At 40.5% G+C, this 18,691-nt stretch overlaps 1 protein-coding gene across 7 annotated transcripts in view; it reads right to left on the reverse strand.

Moving 5' to 3' along the window:
• The window catches only part of Cobl (cordon-bleu WH2 repeat protein), a 224,887-nt gene that overhangs the window by 96,738 nt on the left and 109,458 nt on the right, over positions 1-18,691 (reverse strand). For all 7 annotated transcript variants that reach the window (XM_048339579.1, XM_048339577.1, XM_048339583.1 and 4 more), the window contains one exon: positions 8,162-8,335. In XM_048339579.1, the coding sequence (XP_048195536.1) occupies positions 8,162-8,335 (174 nt within the window). The remainder of the gene's footprint in view (positions 1-8,161; positions 8,336-18,691) is intronic.

An 18,691-nucleotide genomic window follows, 5' to 3' on the forward strand; every position in this document is an offset into this window, starting at 1 on the left:
TACAAGTCCTTGAGATCCACTCATGAAAAACATTTCAGGCTTTATTTTAGTAAAAAAAAAAAACCAAAAAACAATTAAATTAGGTAGAAATGGAGAAGAGAAACATTTTCTGCTCTCCATGCAGGAAATGGGGAGTTAAAAAATTCCTTTATTTGTATTCCTTTATTTGTATCCATGTTTCCTATTGTTGAACTATCAGGTTAGGATAGAATCATGAAAATGCATAGTCACAAAGAAGTAAGACACTCATTGAATTGCTTGCTCTTACTTAGAAATAGGGTCACTGCAGATGGAATCAGTTATTAGCCTCTAGAATATGACAATAAATGTCTATTAAGCCAATTAATAAGTTAGTAAATAAATACACAAGCAAGATACTAAGGTGAAAAAAATAAGGAAATCACAACCTCACCATTTCCTCTTATAATGAGAAACATGTAGAAAATTAACATGATTGATACATAAAAGGACAATGGACAAAATGAGAAAGAACAAGACAGTGGCTCTTTCCACCATGTGTCTCAGAAACACAAAACTCAACTTCCTTTTTCCTCTATGCCAGAAAAATTGTCTTCTGCTAGGGAAGAGGTGAGCTCGATTTTCATTTTGATTTTATCAGAGATAGCTTCTCTAAAACACTACATTCTAAGCGCAGCTAAAAATAGATAAGAATCTAATCTTCAAACCAACATTTGCTTCTTTTAACCACAAGTATCAGAGAGGAAGACATTCATAAACAAAAGGTAGATGTTAAGCAACTAAAACAGCTGTCATTTCCTTCAGCAGGTTTAGTTCCAGCCTCTGTGTCCACCCATGAACTTCCTCTGAAGCCTGTTTTCCCAGGCTATGAACTGGGAGGGACAATGACTCCAAGGGTTTTCAGGAATGTTTGCTTTGGAAGTGAGTCCCTCTCTCTCTAAGCCTCTGAACACAAAGCCTTCCCCATTACCTTTACTATCACCAGGGCAGAAGGAAGCCCCCAGATACCAGAAGTGCTTTCCTTAGCCCTCCCAGTGTTCTGCATTGTCATAAGAATTGTTTTTATGTTTTTACGTTTCACAATCTAAACAGAACATCTACTGAGCTGTTTGTTGCAAAAGAAATCTGTATAAACTGATTTCTATAAATCAGTATAAACAGTTTTATGCAAATTTGTTATATATTATATATACAGCATAGTTATAGTACATTTAGTAGTTATTGTATATATAGTATATAGATTAGTAAAGTTAGAATACAGTATAGCATATATACTATACACTATACTATGTAGTACAGTATATATACTGTACATATATGTACTACACTATATGAGTATATATAGTATATACCATAGTATAGTTATATATAGTATATGTAGTATAATTAATGTGCACATATTGAATTATATATAGTATAAATGTACATATACACATATATACACATATTTAGTTGGCAGATATACTTGTATCTAGGGTATTTAAAATTTAAATAGTACATTTTATTTTTTGTAAAATGTAGAATCAAGACAAAGGTACAGAAATAAGAAAAAGTTACAAAAAGAAAAAAACACAGAAAAAAAGAGCGAGTGACGCTGCTCAAAAAGAAATGTTCTCAACACCTGACTTATATAACTGCAGTCCCTCTGTACATCACCTTTACAGTGAAAATTATATTAAAAATAAAAAAAGAAGGTCCAATAAATGTTTAAAAAAATGTGAAGTCAAAAGCAGTTTGGCTAGGCCCAAAAGAACTCTACTTGTTTTATTCCTCATTTCTGCCAAGATTTGGCAAGTCTTACACCACATGAGAAGATACAGACTTTTTGGAAATTAGGTAGAGCCAATACATAAAAGAAGCATCTCAGAAAACAGACAACCACATATAAACTGCCAACCATATCTCAGTTGAAGTAGTAGATTTATAATTCCTTTGGCTATTCATACAATAATGGCAATGATACCTCATGCCTTTTGATATGAATTTAGGATGGAATTTAGACTTCTTGGGTTTATATATCATTGGAACTACCAGCTAAATGAATTAGCATCATTTATTTAATAGTACTATAAAGAGAACAGTAGTCTACAGAACAGCCTCTTTTGTTTTTTTTCATTTATTTTTTGTCAAAGTTGTGTATGAGAGGTAAACAGATTTTATCCTCTTTTCTTTTCCGTTTTGTGCCAATACTGGGGGGGCTTGACTTTTGGGCCTCACACTCTTGCTTGGCTTTATAGCTGATGTTCACCACTGAGCCAGGCTTCCAGGGCAGCATTTCTGCTGGCTAATTCAAGATGGAATCCTGTTGGGTTTTCTGCCCAGGCTGGCTTCCAACCTTCATCTTTTGGGCCTCAGCCTCCTGGGTAACTAGTATACTCGTGCCCAGATTGAATTTATCCTGTTTCTGCCAGATATGCTAGCTATGAGCTTACTTCAAGGAAAAGCAGAATGGACCTCTGAAAAGAAAAAACATTAAACAGTTGTTTATAAAGAAATAGGAGAGCTGGGCACTGGTGGCCCATTCTTGATATCCTATGCTAGAAGGCTGAGAACTGGAAAAAAAAAAAAAGTCCTGATTATCACACATCTATTAGGCCTTTCCACAGCTCCTATACCACTTTTACTTGATAGTCAATGCTACCAAAACTTCTGAGCTGTCTGCTTCATTGTGGGTAGTTAGCTGGGCACCCCAACACCTACACTGCACATTTAAGGAACTCAAGAACCAGACTTGGATTGGGAAGTATTGAGGATTCTTGGCAGGACCTAGTGATGGGGTTAATCTCATCCAGAGTCTTATCTAGGGACCACTAGAGGTTGAAGCAGCTGGAACATCCAATCAGACTGAATGCCACTCACTGAGTGTGTGTCCTATTCATGAAACTACTCTGGCCCTACCCAGCCTGGTCCATTCCCCTCCACCAGCTAAGCCTGCATGCAAAAAAATCACAGATTGACACAGAACCATTCTCCCTGACTGTCACCAGAAGTCAACCTCCAAAAAAGATCATTCATTCTTCAGGACTGCAGAGAATGACCTCAGTCTCTGATGAATCTCTTAGTTGTCTTATGTTGAGCTCATATCCATCTGTTTATAAAATGTTTATTGAAGGTCACTGTGTGTCAAGCACTGAGCTCGAGGCTGAGAATACAGCAAGGACCAAGTTATGGTCCCAGTTAAAGGGTTCAGCCAAGTGAATGGCAAGTAAAGGCTGAGTGCTCAGGCCCTGGGCCAGATCTGAGTACATGCTGTCAACTGGTAGTCCCAGTGCAAATTCATCTACCACAGATCTCTGCTAAGGGGAAATCTAAGACAAGTTAACTATAGAGATAAGTCACTGAAAAGATGCTGAGTTTGTCAATCCCAAGCAACATAATCAGAGTTTTTATTTCTTCTTCCTTTTTTTTTGCCAGTAATGGGACTTGAACTCAGAGCCTTTTGCTCACTCAGCTTGCTTGCTCATGGCTAGTGCTCTACAACTTTGAGTCATGTCTCCAGGATAGCATTTTGCCGGCCATTTTGGATATACAGTCTTGAACACTTTTCTGCTCAGGCTGACTTCAAATTGTGATCCTCCATGTCTCAGCCTCCTGAGTAACTAAGATTATCATCATGAGCCATCAGTACCTAGCAAGTTGCCATTTCTTGAAATCATTCATTATGTCAGTCCTGGGGGACTGTTGAAGGGGCTTAAGCTCAAGTTCTTAAGGTCATTAGGTTGTTGTCTATAGTCAAAATACAGAAGAGAACCTGAGCCTTAGAAAATGCTTGTTACTATCATGCAGGAAATCAAAGCTTCTGGGAACAGATGGAGAAGCTTTGCCCTCTGCTAACTGAAACACACAAGGGGGAAAGGACAGTTAGTTTGGCCACGGAGCTGCTTTCTGGAACCAGAGGGTGGGATAGGGACACTGCTGTAGGGAGAGAAGGCTTGGCCTCTCTTTTGCTTGAGTCAGACTTAAGAATTTTCCAAAGACAGAAACATAATAGGTGCCCAGAATAACATAAACACAGGGAAGAAGGCAAAAGGTCTGCCTGGCAAGAGGCAGTGAGGAAACCCTCCCCTCTGGCCTGAGGCTGGCAGGGTGAGCACTGGGTAATGTTGGATCCAGGGAATCCATGAGGATGGGAAAGGCCTGTTCTGACCCTCCACCCACTGGGAGACAATGTGTTACAAACACATAAAACTCTCACACTGTTCCTGACCTTGCACTCCAAAATAAACAAGAAATAGTCTGCCATGGTAGTTCAGAACACAAAGCAGTGTTTCTGAAGAAGCCATAGAGAAAGGTATATATCTGAGAGAGAAATCAGGGTACCGAGTTACTGTGTGCAATATGAAGTTGATTCCTACTTTAAGGAGGGTCTCTAGACATATAAGAGATCCACCTTGATGAAGATACTCTTGTCCTTCCTAAGATTTTTATTCTGAGGAATGCATCCCATTCCCTAATCTCTGATTTATTCTATCTGGTCTGCTTCTGCAGGTATGGAAAGGTGGGCCCTGGTCTTGGGTATAGAGAACATGCACCGTGAAAAAACACCCAGCAGGTACTGACCCCAGCCATGACCTTCAAACATGCAGCTCAGGTTTGCCTGGGACTCAAGTTTTCTCAGTTCAATGAAAGAACAAGAACAGACATTATAATTAGCAAACTTGCCAGTTTACATCAAGAAATTTATGTGAAGGCTGGGGCTGGGAATATGGCCTAGTGGTAAGAGTGCTTGCCTCATATACGTGAAGCCCTGGGTTTGATTCCCCAGCACCACATATATAGAAAATGGCCAGAAGTGGCCCTGTGGCTCTAGTGGCAGAGTGCTAGCCTTGAGCAAAAGGAAGCCAGGGACAGTGCTCACTCAGGCCCTGAGTCCAAGGCCCAGGACTGGCAAAAAAAAAAAAAAAAGAAAAGAAATTTATGTGGAAACATTTTACACGTGGGACCCATAAATATACATTTCCTTAATGTGTTAGTGCATGGACTCAGAACTGCACCAGCATTTAAGTTTTTTTCCATTGAAAGATGATATACTATTTTACCTCTAATGTGATTACTCACAGTGCATAAAGCAGATATGAGTGGGAAAATGTACAATAAATAAGAGAATGGGGAACTAACATACACCTGTCTAGACAACAAATCCAAGAGATTTTATCTTCAAATGATCCAGCCAAAACTGGAGGTAGAGGTGGAGTAGTGGCTTAAGTAGTACAGTACCGGCCCTGAGTAAGAATGCTAAGCATGAGCACAAAGCTGTGAGTTTAAGCCCCAGTACCAGCGCACACAGGCACATATACACACAAACGCACAAACGCACACACACACAAACACCAAAGCACTCTTGTGTGTATATATATATATATATATATATATATACATACATATACACACACACACATATATGTTTGTCATATCTTTGGAAATAAGTTTTTTCCTCTTTATTCAGGGCCTTGATGTTAGGGCCAGATGCACAAAAATGAGATTCTGACCTAAACTTCTTATCTTTATATGAAAGGAAGTTCACAAAGAGGGAATTGATGTTTTTCCCAACAACAATAAAATATTTTTTGTGTTCTTTCCTTAGTAAACAACAAAATACATTTTTAAAAAGCATGTTCACAGAAATTGTTTAAATCCATATGCCACTCATATGCTTTAAGAAGACATGGTTTCTATGAGGCCATTTCCCCACCCATCCTGCACCAAATAACACGTATTTTAGTAAGAGGAAGCTATTCATTTTACTTAGTAGAAAATACTATTTATTTTTTCACTCAGAATTCTCAATTCTCTACTGTCTTTACGTACTGTGGATAATCACATTAAAGACAGAAAAGTACATCACCTTCTTTTGCTGGAAGAAAACTGTAAATGCTGGTGCAATCTAGGGTCTATGCTGTATCTGTCACATTAAGATGGTATCTTTCTAGCTGGGAACCAATGGCTCATGCCTGTTAATCCTAGCTACTCAGTAGACTGAGATCTGAGAGTTGAGGTTCAAACCCAGGCTGGGCAGGAAAATCTCCAATTAGCCACCAAAAAGCCAGAGTCAGAGTTATGGCTCAAGTGGTAGAGTGCCAGCCTGGAGTGAAAAAGCTAAGGAACAGAGCCCAGGCCCAGTACTAGCACACATATCACATAAATTTTTTAAAAAGAAAATGCATTTCTCACAAGGAAAAAAGTCTAATATAAAACTGAGCCTGGAATTCATACTTTTCACCACTAAGTAAAGTATCCATCACAACCAAAATCAAAATGATTTCCCAAGGGTCACATATCAATTACACATAGAAAACAGCTAATGCTGTTGATATGGTCTCTGTGTTAGGAAAAAAAGAAAGTTAGTTTAGAATCTAAACCAGGCAAGTTAAAGTGGCACACTATAGACAATTCCAGGAAAAAGCTTCACATGCTCTCTGCACTATTTAATCATGCCAATGTAAGGCAAAATGGTTCACAGCTTGTGTCTAAATTTCCTCTGATCAAAAACACAGCTAGGATCATGGAGAATGCAAAGTAAATTGAGTGATATTAGAATGTTTTGAGACAGAAAAATCAAAATATAAGCTTTTGAGGTAATTTTTCTAGGGACATGAATAAAAGAAATGTAGAGATGAAGCAAGGTAATATATGAGGCACAAGATTAAGGACAGCCCTGGAGGAATATAGGTGACAACCAGTGGACTGACTTCCAGAACATGATGAAGACAAACTGATCTACCAACAAGACAGTTAGACAGACAGGTAGACAGACAGACCAACAAGGACCTCAAGCAAAATTCCTGGACCCTGACATGGAGATAGATCTACTGCTGAATTACTAACCAAGACCAAATTTCCAAACCTCCAATGTGAGAGGTCTGACTTCATTTTTAATACAATTTGAGGAAAAGTCATTTTATGAGTAGGCAACAAAGAGTCTGAACTGAACAATTAGCACAACAAGGGTTATGGTTCCCTTGAATACTATGATGCAGATCCAGAGACAGTGAGGCAGCAGACAGGAGCGAAGAGATTAACTCCATTCAGCTAGGAAGTAGGGTTTTTGTTGGGTTTTGTTGTACTGGAGCTTGTACTTAGGGTCTAGGAGCTATCCCTGGGCAAGGGGCTGATTCATAGCCACTGCACAATATTCACATGCTGCTTGGAAAAGCACACGTTTCTGAATTTTTCTATTTAAAAGTTTTGGATGGTGGTTTGCTATGGGTAACTAAAACCCTTAAAAGTGATACCCTACTTTCACTATACTTTTAAATAATTCCCTAACTCTGGGAAGACAATCTGCCATTTCAAATGTTTCTAGGTATCAGCAGGTGGTAGAAAGAAAGGGGCTCACAGACCACCAGGGAAGTATACCAGGAAATTGAGTCAGTACATAATCACTCAACCAAAGGCATTAAATTGCTGTAAAAATAAACACTTAAAGGGCTTCTTTTTAAATTTCATTGCATGTGTGTGTATGCATGTGCATGTGCATGTACACATGCATGTGTAACCATATTGGGGCTTAAACTCAGGGCTTGGGCACTATCCTTTTGCTTTTCAACTCAAGGCTGATGCTCTACTACCTAAGCTGCAGCTCCACTTTGGGCTTTTTGCCAGTTAACTGGAGATAAGAGTCTACAATTTTCTTTTCTTGGCTGGCTTTGAACTATAATCTTCAGATCTCAGCCTTCTAAGTAGCTAGGTATATGCATTAGCCATTGGTACCTGGTCTAACAGGTGGGCTCTTAAATACATAGCTACACAAAATAAATTTCATATCACACTGAAAACAACTTAATATGCAAAGACATTTTCAGCTTTCCTGTGAACCTGAATTATTCTGGGCATCTATGCTGCATTTTGGGTTATCTCTATTGTTTACAAGCTTCGTATTTCTTAGGTGCCTTTATATTGAACATTTCTCATTAAACAGTTACAGTGATGTCCCAGAATTTCAGTGTTAGTCAACAAGCCTAGATTTTTAAGAACGTAAGGCCCCAAAATAGCTTCCTGCCTTCAGTAATTGAGGCACAGTGGCATCTCGCCTTTATGTCTAAATTAAGAACAACTGTTCATCCTGAATACTCTGCCTGCTAGCATAACAGGTGTGAATGACAGTGTCTTCAGAGAGCAGCCGCTGGAGCACTGGCGAGGTCATGGAGGAGACACTTTGGTTAGAAGAACCCTACTTCCTTACCTTTTCTGATGCCTTGTCTTGAACTGGTGGCACTGCCCTGGGAGGAGGAGGGGCTCGGCGCTTCTTCATGTCTGATTTCACAGACATCCCCGATATGTTACCCAGTGAAAGAGATGGACCCAGTGTAAGGGATCGTGAATGCAAGGATGGAGAATTGGGTGTTGTTAGGCAGCCCTGTTTGGAAAGAGGGAAACACAACATTCCATCAGCAAGATAGACCCTCTGTACCACATCTTAACATAAAGCAACAAATCCACCTACTCATGCCTTAATGGCATCTACTTTCATAAATGGGCCTGAATAAGACTGAAGCAAAATCCCCATTTTCATTTTGCAAGAAAGTTACACCACTGCATGACAAATTTCTGCTGTAAGATTTATTTTCTTCATTTTGAAATAACATTAGACTTTTTAAACCTCTAAAAATACTTAGCAACTAGAGTGATTTAATATTCCCATCCCACCAGCAGGTATAAATTAGCCTCCTAAAATTTTTAGCCTGTCATCAGTGAGCTCTCAGCCACTGAATAAAGAAGAGAGTGGATGAAGAAGTGTATTTTAATGGGGATAAACATCATAGCCTTTGCCATCCACAGAAGTACCTCATCTGCTGCCAGTTTTGCCTTTCTTTCTTCTAATATTCTAACTTCTCCAAGTTATTTTTTTTAAGTAATGGCATAGAATAAGCAATATGCTCTGAAGCAGAGCTTTGTCACTGATGCCAGACTGAGTGATAGATGTCTAAAGAGAAGGAATTAATCCATCCAGTATACTAACCAGATGATCTCAAGGTCAGTCTCTGTCTTGGGTGGGAGCAAGATAAACTTCACTCTTTCATCTTTTTAGGGTCTAGTTCACCAAAAAGTATATGGACCCATGCAAAAAGAGGATTTAAAAGGCCAGCACTCTAAAATTTCAGATTAAAAACGTGGCAGCCATGGCCAACTGTGAACTCTTTCTTGCCATATTGACCGATCTTCTTCCATAACCCAAGTTACCATGGACTATTCCATGGCCACTGCAGAGAAGGGTGAAGCCACCGATCCTGGAGACAGAGCTTAGGCCTGACTTCTGGCTTAGCCATTTATAAGCTATATATGGCCTTGGGCAAGTTTTTAATTTCTCTTGCTACAAGTTATCTATCTCCTTTAACATTGGAGTTCCTATATTAAGAAGCTATCATGAATTAGTTAAAAAGCACCAAAAAGTTCTTGGCATAAGGGAAGCAATCAATGTGTGTAGGCTATTATGATTATTTTGTAATTTCTTACTCATATCTCCCTCAACCCCAAGCCCTGTTAAAGTGTGAGCTCCACGCAGACAGTGTGTAGCTCTCGTCTTTCCCTATGTCTCCAACAGTTCCTGCAGCCTGCTGGTATATGTGCTCACACTAGTCAGAATGAATGGCTGGTGCTGAGCCTCTGAGAAACTCTGCTTTAATGTTTTACATAATAAATTTGGGCACAGGATCCGGGTGATAAACTGGTTCTCCCTGCTTAAATTAATTATATAGTTGGGTGTGATGGTGCATACCTATAATCCTAGCACTCTGAAGGCTGAGGCAGGGCTACATAGTGAGCTCCAAACCAACTCGGTCTACACAGAAAAACCTTGACAACATTTAACAATCATAATAGTAATAATAATAGGCTTTTATATCACAGCAAGTAATAACCACAAGCCAGTATTACTTGGTGCTGAGACACAAATTCTGTTATTCTGACATAAATTCTATGATTCAGTTTCCTAAAAGAATTTTTGAGACTCAAAGTTTTTATTTTTATTTTTACGTAGTTGTACAAAGGGATTTAATTTCAACATGAGTGTGTGCATACAATTAACCTTCAGCCATGGTACCCCTTTCATTATTCTCCATCTCTTCCAACTCATTTATCCCTTCAATTTACCTAGTTTCATTACCACATATATACAAATAATATGTACATTGACTGTATTCACCTACCCTTGCTCTCTCCACGGACCTCATCCCCTACCCCCACCACATATTCCAAATTCCTGGTATTCACTTATATTAAATTGCAAGTTAAGACTTTGTGCCAGTTCACACTTCCTTGTGAGGGTCTGACCATCAATGCCCTCCAATGCCATCATCATAATCACATACAGTTTTCATAGGAAACAGGTGAGGGATGGTGTGGAAAATAGCCTGACACCAAGAAAACTCTGCACGACCTGTTGAAACTTCTGGAAAAATGTAAGTCATTCCCTATACTCAAGTTCTGCAGCCATCCTAATCATCACTAAGCAAACACATCCGTGTAATATCAACTCCATTGCATTGATTTTCTTCTGCCTTACATTTACCTCCATAACAACCAGGCAGACTCAAAGAGACAGGCAGGACTAAATAATAGCAGGATGCAGATGACCAAACAAAGTACATGAAGCAGACCAAGGAACCTCACTCATCCACAGAAATGTGAAGGTATCTTGCTGGGTGGCTGGTTTATTCAAATAACCCCAAATTCAGGGAGAGTACAAAGCCTACATTTCCTTGTCTACACAGTCCCTCAGCATGCAGTCAGAAGCATAGACACTGAGATCCTACATACTGCTCAATTTCCTGGTCCATAAAGTCTAATGATAGTGACAATATGCCACATTCACACACTCACACACACACACATACACACTATATTCATGATAGGGAGGCTAGCTATTGCTGTGACACTCTAGGAAGAAGCATATACCTATACCTTGTCACCACCCAAGAATCCTTGCTCAGGGTAATGCACTGCACAACTCTGCAACTAATTGTTTCTCTTCTCTACACCCTATTTAGTCATACACTTCCAGTTCCTCTCATCCTCAGTCCTTACTGCAATGCTGCATGCCTCAATGACCCTTCATCAGGGCTGGCTATGAACTTTTCTCTTTAAATGCCCTGAGCCTTGTGTGAATGAAGTTCTGTGAATACTCCTATAAAGACTTTTTACAAGATGCTTATTTATATAGATTTCAAGTTGTCACTTTGTAATCCATCTGCCTTCATTAGCATCCTAGCATTTTGGATTATCAGAAGTAAGGATTAAGAACAGAGTATATAGCAGAAACACCATCACCTCTGAAATAGGGAAACTTTCATTTAGATTGAAGTGCTTACAATATGGGTAAGATAAAGCACCTAGTACATTTCTAACCTATCACAGGTAGTCTAATACGTGTGGTTTCTTCCTCTACTGATCATTTTGGTAAAAAAAAAGAAAACAAAAGAAAAAGTAACCTCATCAAGTCACTGTGTGATGACTTTCAAGTGGAGAAGCCAGGAGTCCCAAGTATAATCGACCCCAGAACTCACAGAGTTTTTCCCACTGATTCTGACAAAATGAATTCTGACCCAATAACTCTATTATCATCTCCACTCCTTACAGTTAACAAACATCCCTTCCTTGGCTTCACCTCACACTATGAAGGCTAATTTTCAGGGTCTGGTAGATCTTGGTCACCAAATCTTCTCCTCAATTCTTTACTAAAAAGTGTTCACATAGCTCTTCAATCCATGGACAGTCAAGAATACTTGTGATTTATCTCGTCTTCCTTCTTTCTCCCTCATGGAATTTTCAAGATGGTGGAGAATGCCTAAAGGGTTGGCATCTATCAAGATATATTGTGTTCATAAGTGGCTTTGTTAATCGGCAACTCTTTGTACAACTTCAGAGTATTTGAAAAATAAAAAGGATCTAGAAAACATTCCAAAGTAATGTGGGAGGAATGCATCACGAAGCACTGAATAGCCTTAAAAATACTGAGTCTTTTCAACATTCAGTAACATGAAAAACCAATCATTTGTTCCACGTGATCTGGAGTCTGAAAAGCTTGGGGCTCTCCTCTAATTCCAGCTTCCTTGGTTGGCTCATGCTACAGAGGAACAAATTTCCATGAGCAATAGACCACTGTCTGCCTCCAAGAGGGATTTGATTTCCTATTCAAACAGGCCATTATTTTCTTTTTCCTTTTTTAAAAACCAAGTCCATTTTATATAGGGAAATGAGCCTTGTCTTTCTCCGAAGATTGGTACCAAAGTCTACAGTGTTTAGTTATCACAATCTTATCCAACTTCCTCAGAAGTTGTAAGTACACAGAGATAAACTGTGAAAAAAAAGTGGTGGATAACAGAGAAAAAGAGCAAAGCAAACTCTACCTCCTGCCATAAGCTTCATGGGACTTTGGTTTGTGGGGTGTAAACTTCCCCTCAGAAGGGAAGCAGCTATCAGGGGAGAGGAGAGTACAAACAGAGTCTACTGTAAGAGCAAACACAGAACCCTATCCCCTCACTGCAACCAGCAGAAGCCAGTGAATTGGCTTACTGCAACCAACCTAAGAGGTCAATTATCTGATCTTCTCTGACACACATCTGGGGAGAAGAGAGGAAGAAGACAAAAGTAGCAATTTCAGGAGCTGATTAACATCTCAAAATGGGACTACCAACTTGCCCAACAGTTGAGAGTTTGCCCAAGTTCTACTTCTAAGTTGAATGCATAAACACACACACACACACACACACACACACACACACACACACACACACTTGATTTCTTTGGTTTGAAAATGACTCTATCAGGGAGTCATAGTTCCCGACCTGGGCATACTACACTGCTCATAGGGACAAGGACTACTATGAATAGAATTGCTATAAACATTTGTGTAAATGTGTTTGCATGAAAATTTGTTTTCTGATCTTTGTAAATTTTAGGAGTATAATTGGGGGATCATGTGACAATACTTTGCTTAACTTATTGAGAAACTAGTAAAGTGCTTTCCACAGTAACTGGACCATTTTACATTCCTACCCATGATGCACAAAGGTTCCAGTTTCTCCTTTATCCTCACAAACATTTATATTCTGTTAAACATTATGGAAGCCAAATTCAGTGGTGCATCCCAGTAATCTTAGCTCTCAGGAAAAGCACAAGACTGATTCAAGTTTGAGCTCAGCCCAGGCAAAAAGCTAGTGAGGTCTTATCTCACGCAAAAAGCTCTGTGTGATAGAATGCACCATACCTGTTGTCCTAGCTATACATAAATACAAGAATCAAAGAGTGAGGTCCACATCTACATGAGACTCTACCCAAAAAAGAAAAAAAAAAAGGGCTTGGGATGTGACTCAAGTATAAAGCACCTGTCTAGCAAGCATGGGGTCCTAAGTATAAATCTCAGCACTCAAAGCAAAACAACAATGCATTATGGCCATCTTAAATGGGTCTCGGGGCTGGGGATATAGCCTAGTGGCAAGAGTGCCTGCCTCATATACATGAGGCCCTAGGTTCGATTCCCCAGCACCACATATACAGAAAACGGCCAGAAGCGGCGCTGTGGCTCAAGTGGCAGAGTGCTAGCCTTGAGCGGGAAGAAGCCAGGGACAGTGCTCAGGCCCTCAGTCCAAGGCCCAGGACTGGCCAAAAAATAAATAAATAAATAAATAAATAAATAAATAAATAAATAAATGGGTCTGAATGGTGGGTCACTGTGGCTTTGAGTTGCATTCCCCTAGTTATTCAAGATGTTGTTTATCTTTTCCTGTGTTGCCATTTATTTGTAATCAACTCTTGAAAGTCAAGACTTAGAACCATTGCTCAATCTTTGCCTCCAACCATCATACCTCACTCATCTCTCAGACTGAAGGTAGCTCATTTTTCATTTTCTCTTGGGATAGTGTTAGAGCATTAGCCACCTGCATTCCTTCTGGCCTCCAGCCCCATGATTCCACCTGCACAGGTCTCAAATGCAAGATGCCAGCTACCTTCAGTACCTGTCAATTTCACCCCCATCTTCTGGTAGAGAGAACATGATCAGAAAGCACAGGATGATGTTTCTCCCGGGGGAAGTCATAAACATTTTCAATGGGTGTTAAGTAATTCATTCATAAGCTTGGGCTCTTTAATTGACATTCTAGTAATCTCACCTCTGACTCCTTCTTGAGGTTCCTTCCCATGTCCCTTAAGAAATGGTGCAGAGTAGGGTGTTGGTAGCTCATACCTATAATAATCCTAGCTACTTAGGTAGCTGAGATCTGAGGATCATGGTTCAGAGCCAGCGGAGGCAACTAAGTCCATGAGACTTTTATCTTCAATTAACCATCAAAATGCCAAAAGTGGAGGTGTAGCTCAAAGCAGGCAACAGTACCTAGGCCCTGAGTTGAAGCCTCAGTACATACACGTACCCACCCCCATACACACACACACATACTGCTGCAGAGGATGTACCCACTGATGCAATCAATGAAGGTCCTAAGAACTGCTGGGATGGTATCAAGCATGCATGTCTGTGAAGGTCACCTGCAAAGTGCTTAGCAGTTTTCCCTAGATCCCCATGATAATCTTACCATTTGCCTAGCTTTTTCCTGTTTCCTGCCCTGATCAAGAGGGCCCAGATTCTATGATTTTTCTGACATGCACCCAGCCCGCTCCCACCAAGACATTATTGTTAGGAAGCTAAAGAAGGAACAGAGGGAGGAGTCAGCCGTGGGTTTTGAGTGTCAGAGGAGAGAAAGTGGCAAAAGCCCAGAGTTCTGGGAAAGCACAGAAAACCCGTCAGAAGTTCCTGGTAAAGAACGATAGACATTCCTCTGTAAGAAGGTGTCATAGGTGGCTAATAAGGGAAATAAAGATAAGTCAGCTAAGTATTTTCGAGTTCCTTGTGTGGAAGTAAAGAGTAGACAGGAGGAAAACCTGATGACCACAAAAGGTATCAAATACCATTGCTGCCTTCCATGAGGAATGGGAAAGCAGGCATAGCTGTTCATAGGCTGCAAGCCAAGGGGTGGGGGAGGGGGGCGGGGTCTTGCTGCCATCTTGACTGCCTTCTTGGGAGCCAGCAGAGGGCTCCTCAATCTACCAACACAATGCACATTCCTCTCAGTCTTTGCACAGGATGGCCAGCTGAAGGTTCTGCATTCTGGCTCCCCTCCAACAGCCTTGGATAGCTGCAGGCCACTGGGGCCATCCAGTTTTCTAGGTTTCTAGGCAACGAGTGGGTTAGGCTTTTCCTAAGCACACCAGACCTTCCCTGGAGGACAGAAGGCAGGCATAGCAAGCTTCCTATCAGTAAGGCCATCCCCAAGTCTGGCTAGCTCTCAGGTCAGATGAAGGTCCTAAATGGCACTCGAGGGCAGCTAGGGTGGGTGGGAAGGGAAGGGAAAGGAGAGTTCCTGTTCTCTTTTTTTTTCCTTGTCTTTCTCTTTCTTGGATGCATTTAAAGCAAATTCTCTCCTAGTTGGAGTTTAATAGCAACTCTTAGCCTGTAATCAAAATCTTGGGTGCTTCCTAATGGATCCTTCTTGCCAGTTTTGGGACTCCCAGCAGTACCCACTGAAGCTCTGTCGCCCTCCATCCTCTCTCTACACAGTTGGTTCCAAAGTCCAGATTCTGTCCACACATGGTAGTTTTGTTCTTGTCTGTCACCTGCCTGGCCAATATAAATAATCTCTGGCTTTCTCCCATTCCATAGGCCTTCTGGCCTGGAAATCCTGCCAAATGGAACTGTGTACCTCTCTGACACTATGGTCTCAATTTTCTGATCCTTCTTGTCCAAGGTCTACTTCACTCAATGAACCCTTCAGAAATAAGGTTATGCAGCCAGGGGCCTGATGCTCAAACCCACCCATGGCATAGAAGAACATGGCTCCTACTATCAGTCAAAGTCCCAGACCTTAATTTGTTTCCTATGTCTATATAAGCAAACATATTAACTCACTTTTGCCACAAAGGAACTTATTTTTGTAGGTACTCAATTTATAATTCCAATTTTTCCCACTTTATTTGCATATGTTAGTTGTACACAGGGATTTCACCATGATGTTCCTACACAAGTACACAATTCCCATTTTATTCAGAAACCTCAGCCCCTGCACTTCAGGACTATTGTCCCAAGTCCCTAAGACAAAAGTCATATTCCCATGTCAGGGCTTGCCAGAAAGACAAGGCCTGAGGGAAGTTATCTTCATCCAAAAATGGTGGCTTCTTGAACTGAATCACCTCCATTTTCTGTCACCAATGGAAAACACAGGTGACTTGTCACTTCTCACAAATAGTCATCTCTTGATGATTGCCAGAGAGGCTGCAGACTCGACATTCTCAGTGCCAGGAAGAGTGCCATTTCTCCTACATAGGCAGCCGTGAAAGCTGCAGAGGTGGTTTCCCTACCTGTAGCCATAGACCCACAGGTGGGTCTGGATCCAACTTCTTCCCACATCACATCATACTTCTCCAGGGCTGCATGTGCCTATCTTTTTTGTTACCAGCAACACCTCATTCCCTTATCAGCTTTGGTTCCACCTCTCACTTTCTGAGCAATTTTTTAAATTGGCTGGTACCTTTGCTAAAGTGGGCAAATACAGTGCTATTTCAAGTTGCTTCAGTAGTGTTCAGTGGATTTTCCTTTCCTTGATTCACTGCCTACTTTGTGATTTCACTATCTATCCCCAAATGTCTAATGTATATATATATGTATATATACATATATATATACATACATATATACACATATATATATACATATATATACATATATATACATATATGTATATATATATATACATACATACATACATACACAAATAAGCACTGTTTAGGATTTCTTCCATTTTCTTTACTTCCATTAAAAACCCTGGCAGGCTGGTGTTTGCCCAGGAGACATTTCTCCACGGGCATGCATGTCCATGTCCATGCACACAGGAAGCAAAATCTTAAGGCTTTCACTGGAACCACAAGCACCATAGGGAGAAGAGAGGAGGCTGAGCTCTGACAAGCAGCAGAATGATTGGCATGCCTTGGGCTTGGTCATCAGCTTAAGTGGTCTGTGGATCCCAGAAATGCCTCCACAGAGTAATTCAATCTTCTAGTGAACCTCGGAGAGCTAAAAAGTTTGTGTCTGTTGCTCTCACTCAGCAGTTATGCAGAATACACACCTGACAGAGAATGTGGTGATTATAAGCATTAGAAAACAAAGGGAAGTTACAGGATATGACTCCCATGCTGATCCCGTTTTAAGACAGGTGTAACTAGTCCAACCCGGAAGCCTCCTCCATTCAATGTTCCAGGAAGCACCAAGAACATACAAAGCTAACAGGGTTTATTATGAATATTTTTAAATGGTTGCATTCTTCTTCCTTCACCTTGATTGTCCTCAGCATGAATGTTATGATTTTCTTGGGGGAGGAGGACAGGTGAACTTTCTGATCCTCTGAGAAAAAGGAGATACTCTTAATTGGTACCCTGTCACTCTAGAGATTGAGAGAATGGAAACTAAACTATGCAACCACTTTCAGAAGACGATTGTGGTTTATTTCATTATCCAAATGAGGAACTGACTAAAGGGTTGGAAGAGACAGAGACAGAGACAGAGACAGAGTTAACAGAGACAGAAAACAAACAGCCTAAACCCGCCCCACTCCCCCAAAGGGTAAACTGTCCACTTCTAGTCAAGGAAAAAATTGTTTTTCCAGAACACAATGATAGAGTTATAAAGATAAGTTGTCATCTTTTCAGTTCTGAGCACATGTGTAAACTGCTTTCAGTTGGTTCTTATTGAACAGAAAGAAAGCCCCTTCTGCAAGGTGAAGAGCCACTGGATCGTACTCTGCCATTAGTACTAACAACTCCTCATCTTGATCTGAGCACTATTCACCTCAGAAAATGCAATTAGCCTAAGCTAGGTGTTGATGGCTCACATATGAGATCTGAGGATCCTGGTTCAAATCTAGCCAGGGCAGGAAACTGTGATACTCATCTCCAGTTAACCATGAGACAGATGAAAGTAGAGATGTGGCTCAAATATTGGAACATTAGCTTTGAGCAAATAAAAGCTAAGGGACAGAGCTCAGGCCTGGAGTTCAAGTTCCAGTATGTGTACCAAAAAGGACAAGAAAAACATGCAATGAGTCTAGTAAGAGCTTGTAGCCAACTTCAGTCTTCATCTCTTTTCTACATAAATAGCTACAAGAGCTGGTTTCATCTTAGCTGCAGTAGATACAAAACATTCCAGCCTTAATGAACTTATTTATACAGTCCATCGTATATTCTGCAAGTTCCCTCCCCTCAGCAGCACAGACCCCAAGATCTATATAAATTGTGTCTGCTGCCATTCTACCCAGTTCTGTGATACTTATAGGCGGTGGCTCATAAGTACACTGAGTTCCCCAGCCCTGGGGCATCCAAGGGCACCTTTCCTCTTCACCCTTACACATCAGAAGAAAACAAATGCTTGTCAAAGGAAGTCTATCATCCATTGCATTGAGTCTGCCCTCCTTGGAGTCTTCTGAGGATGCTCTAAGAAAGGTAGGGATATAATTTTCTGATTTTGTAGAAAGAGATGTAAACCTTGTTAGCAGTTTAAAATATATCCTTCACCATATAGCAGAATCCATCAATCCACTGAAAGCCCGTAAGCACAGACACCCAGTTGACTGGTAACTGACCTACAGGCATGTCCAGCAATTCTCCTTAAACTTTTTTAAGTTTTAAGACAGGTGGAAAAAGATTATCAACAAAGATTAAAGGGGAAATGTACCAG

Source organism: Perognathus longimembris, chromosome 2 (genome assembly GCF_023159225.1).
Source record: "Perognathus longimembris pacificus isolate PPM17 chromosome 2, ASM2315922v1, whole genome shotgun sequence".
Taxonomy (NCBI): Eukaryota; Metazoa; Chordata; class Mammalia; order Rodentia; family Heteromyidae; genus Perognathus; species Perognathus longimembris.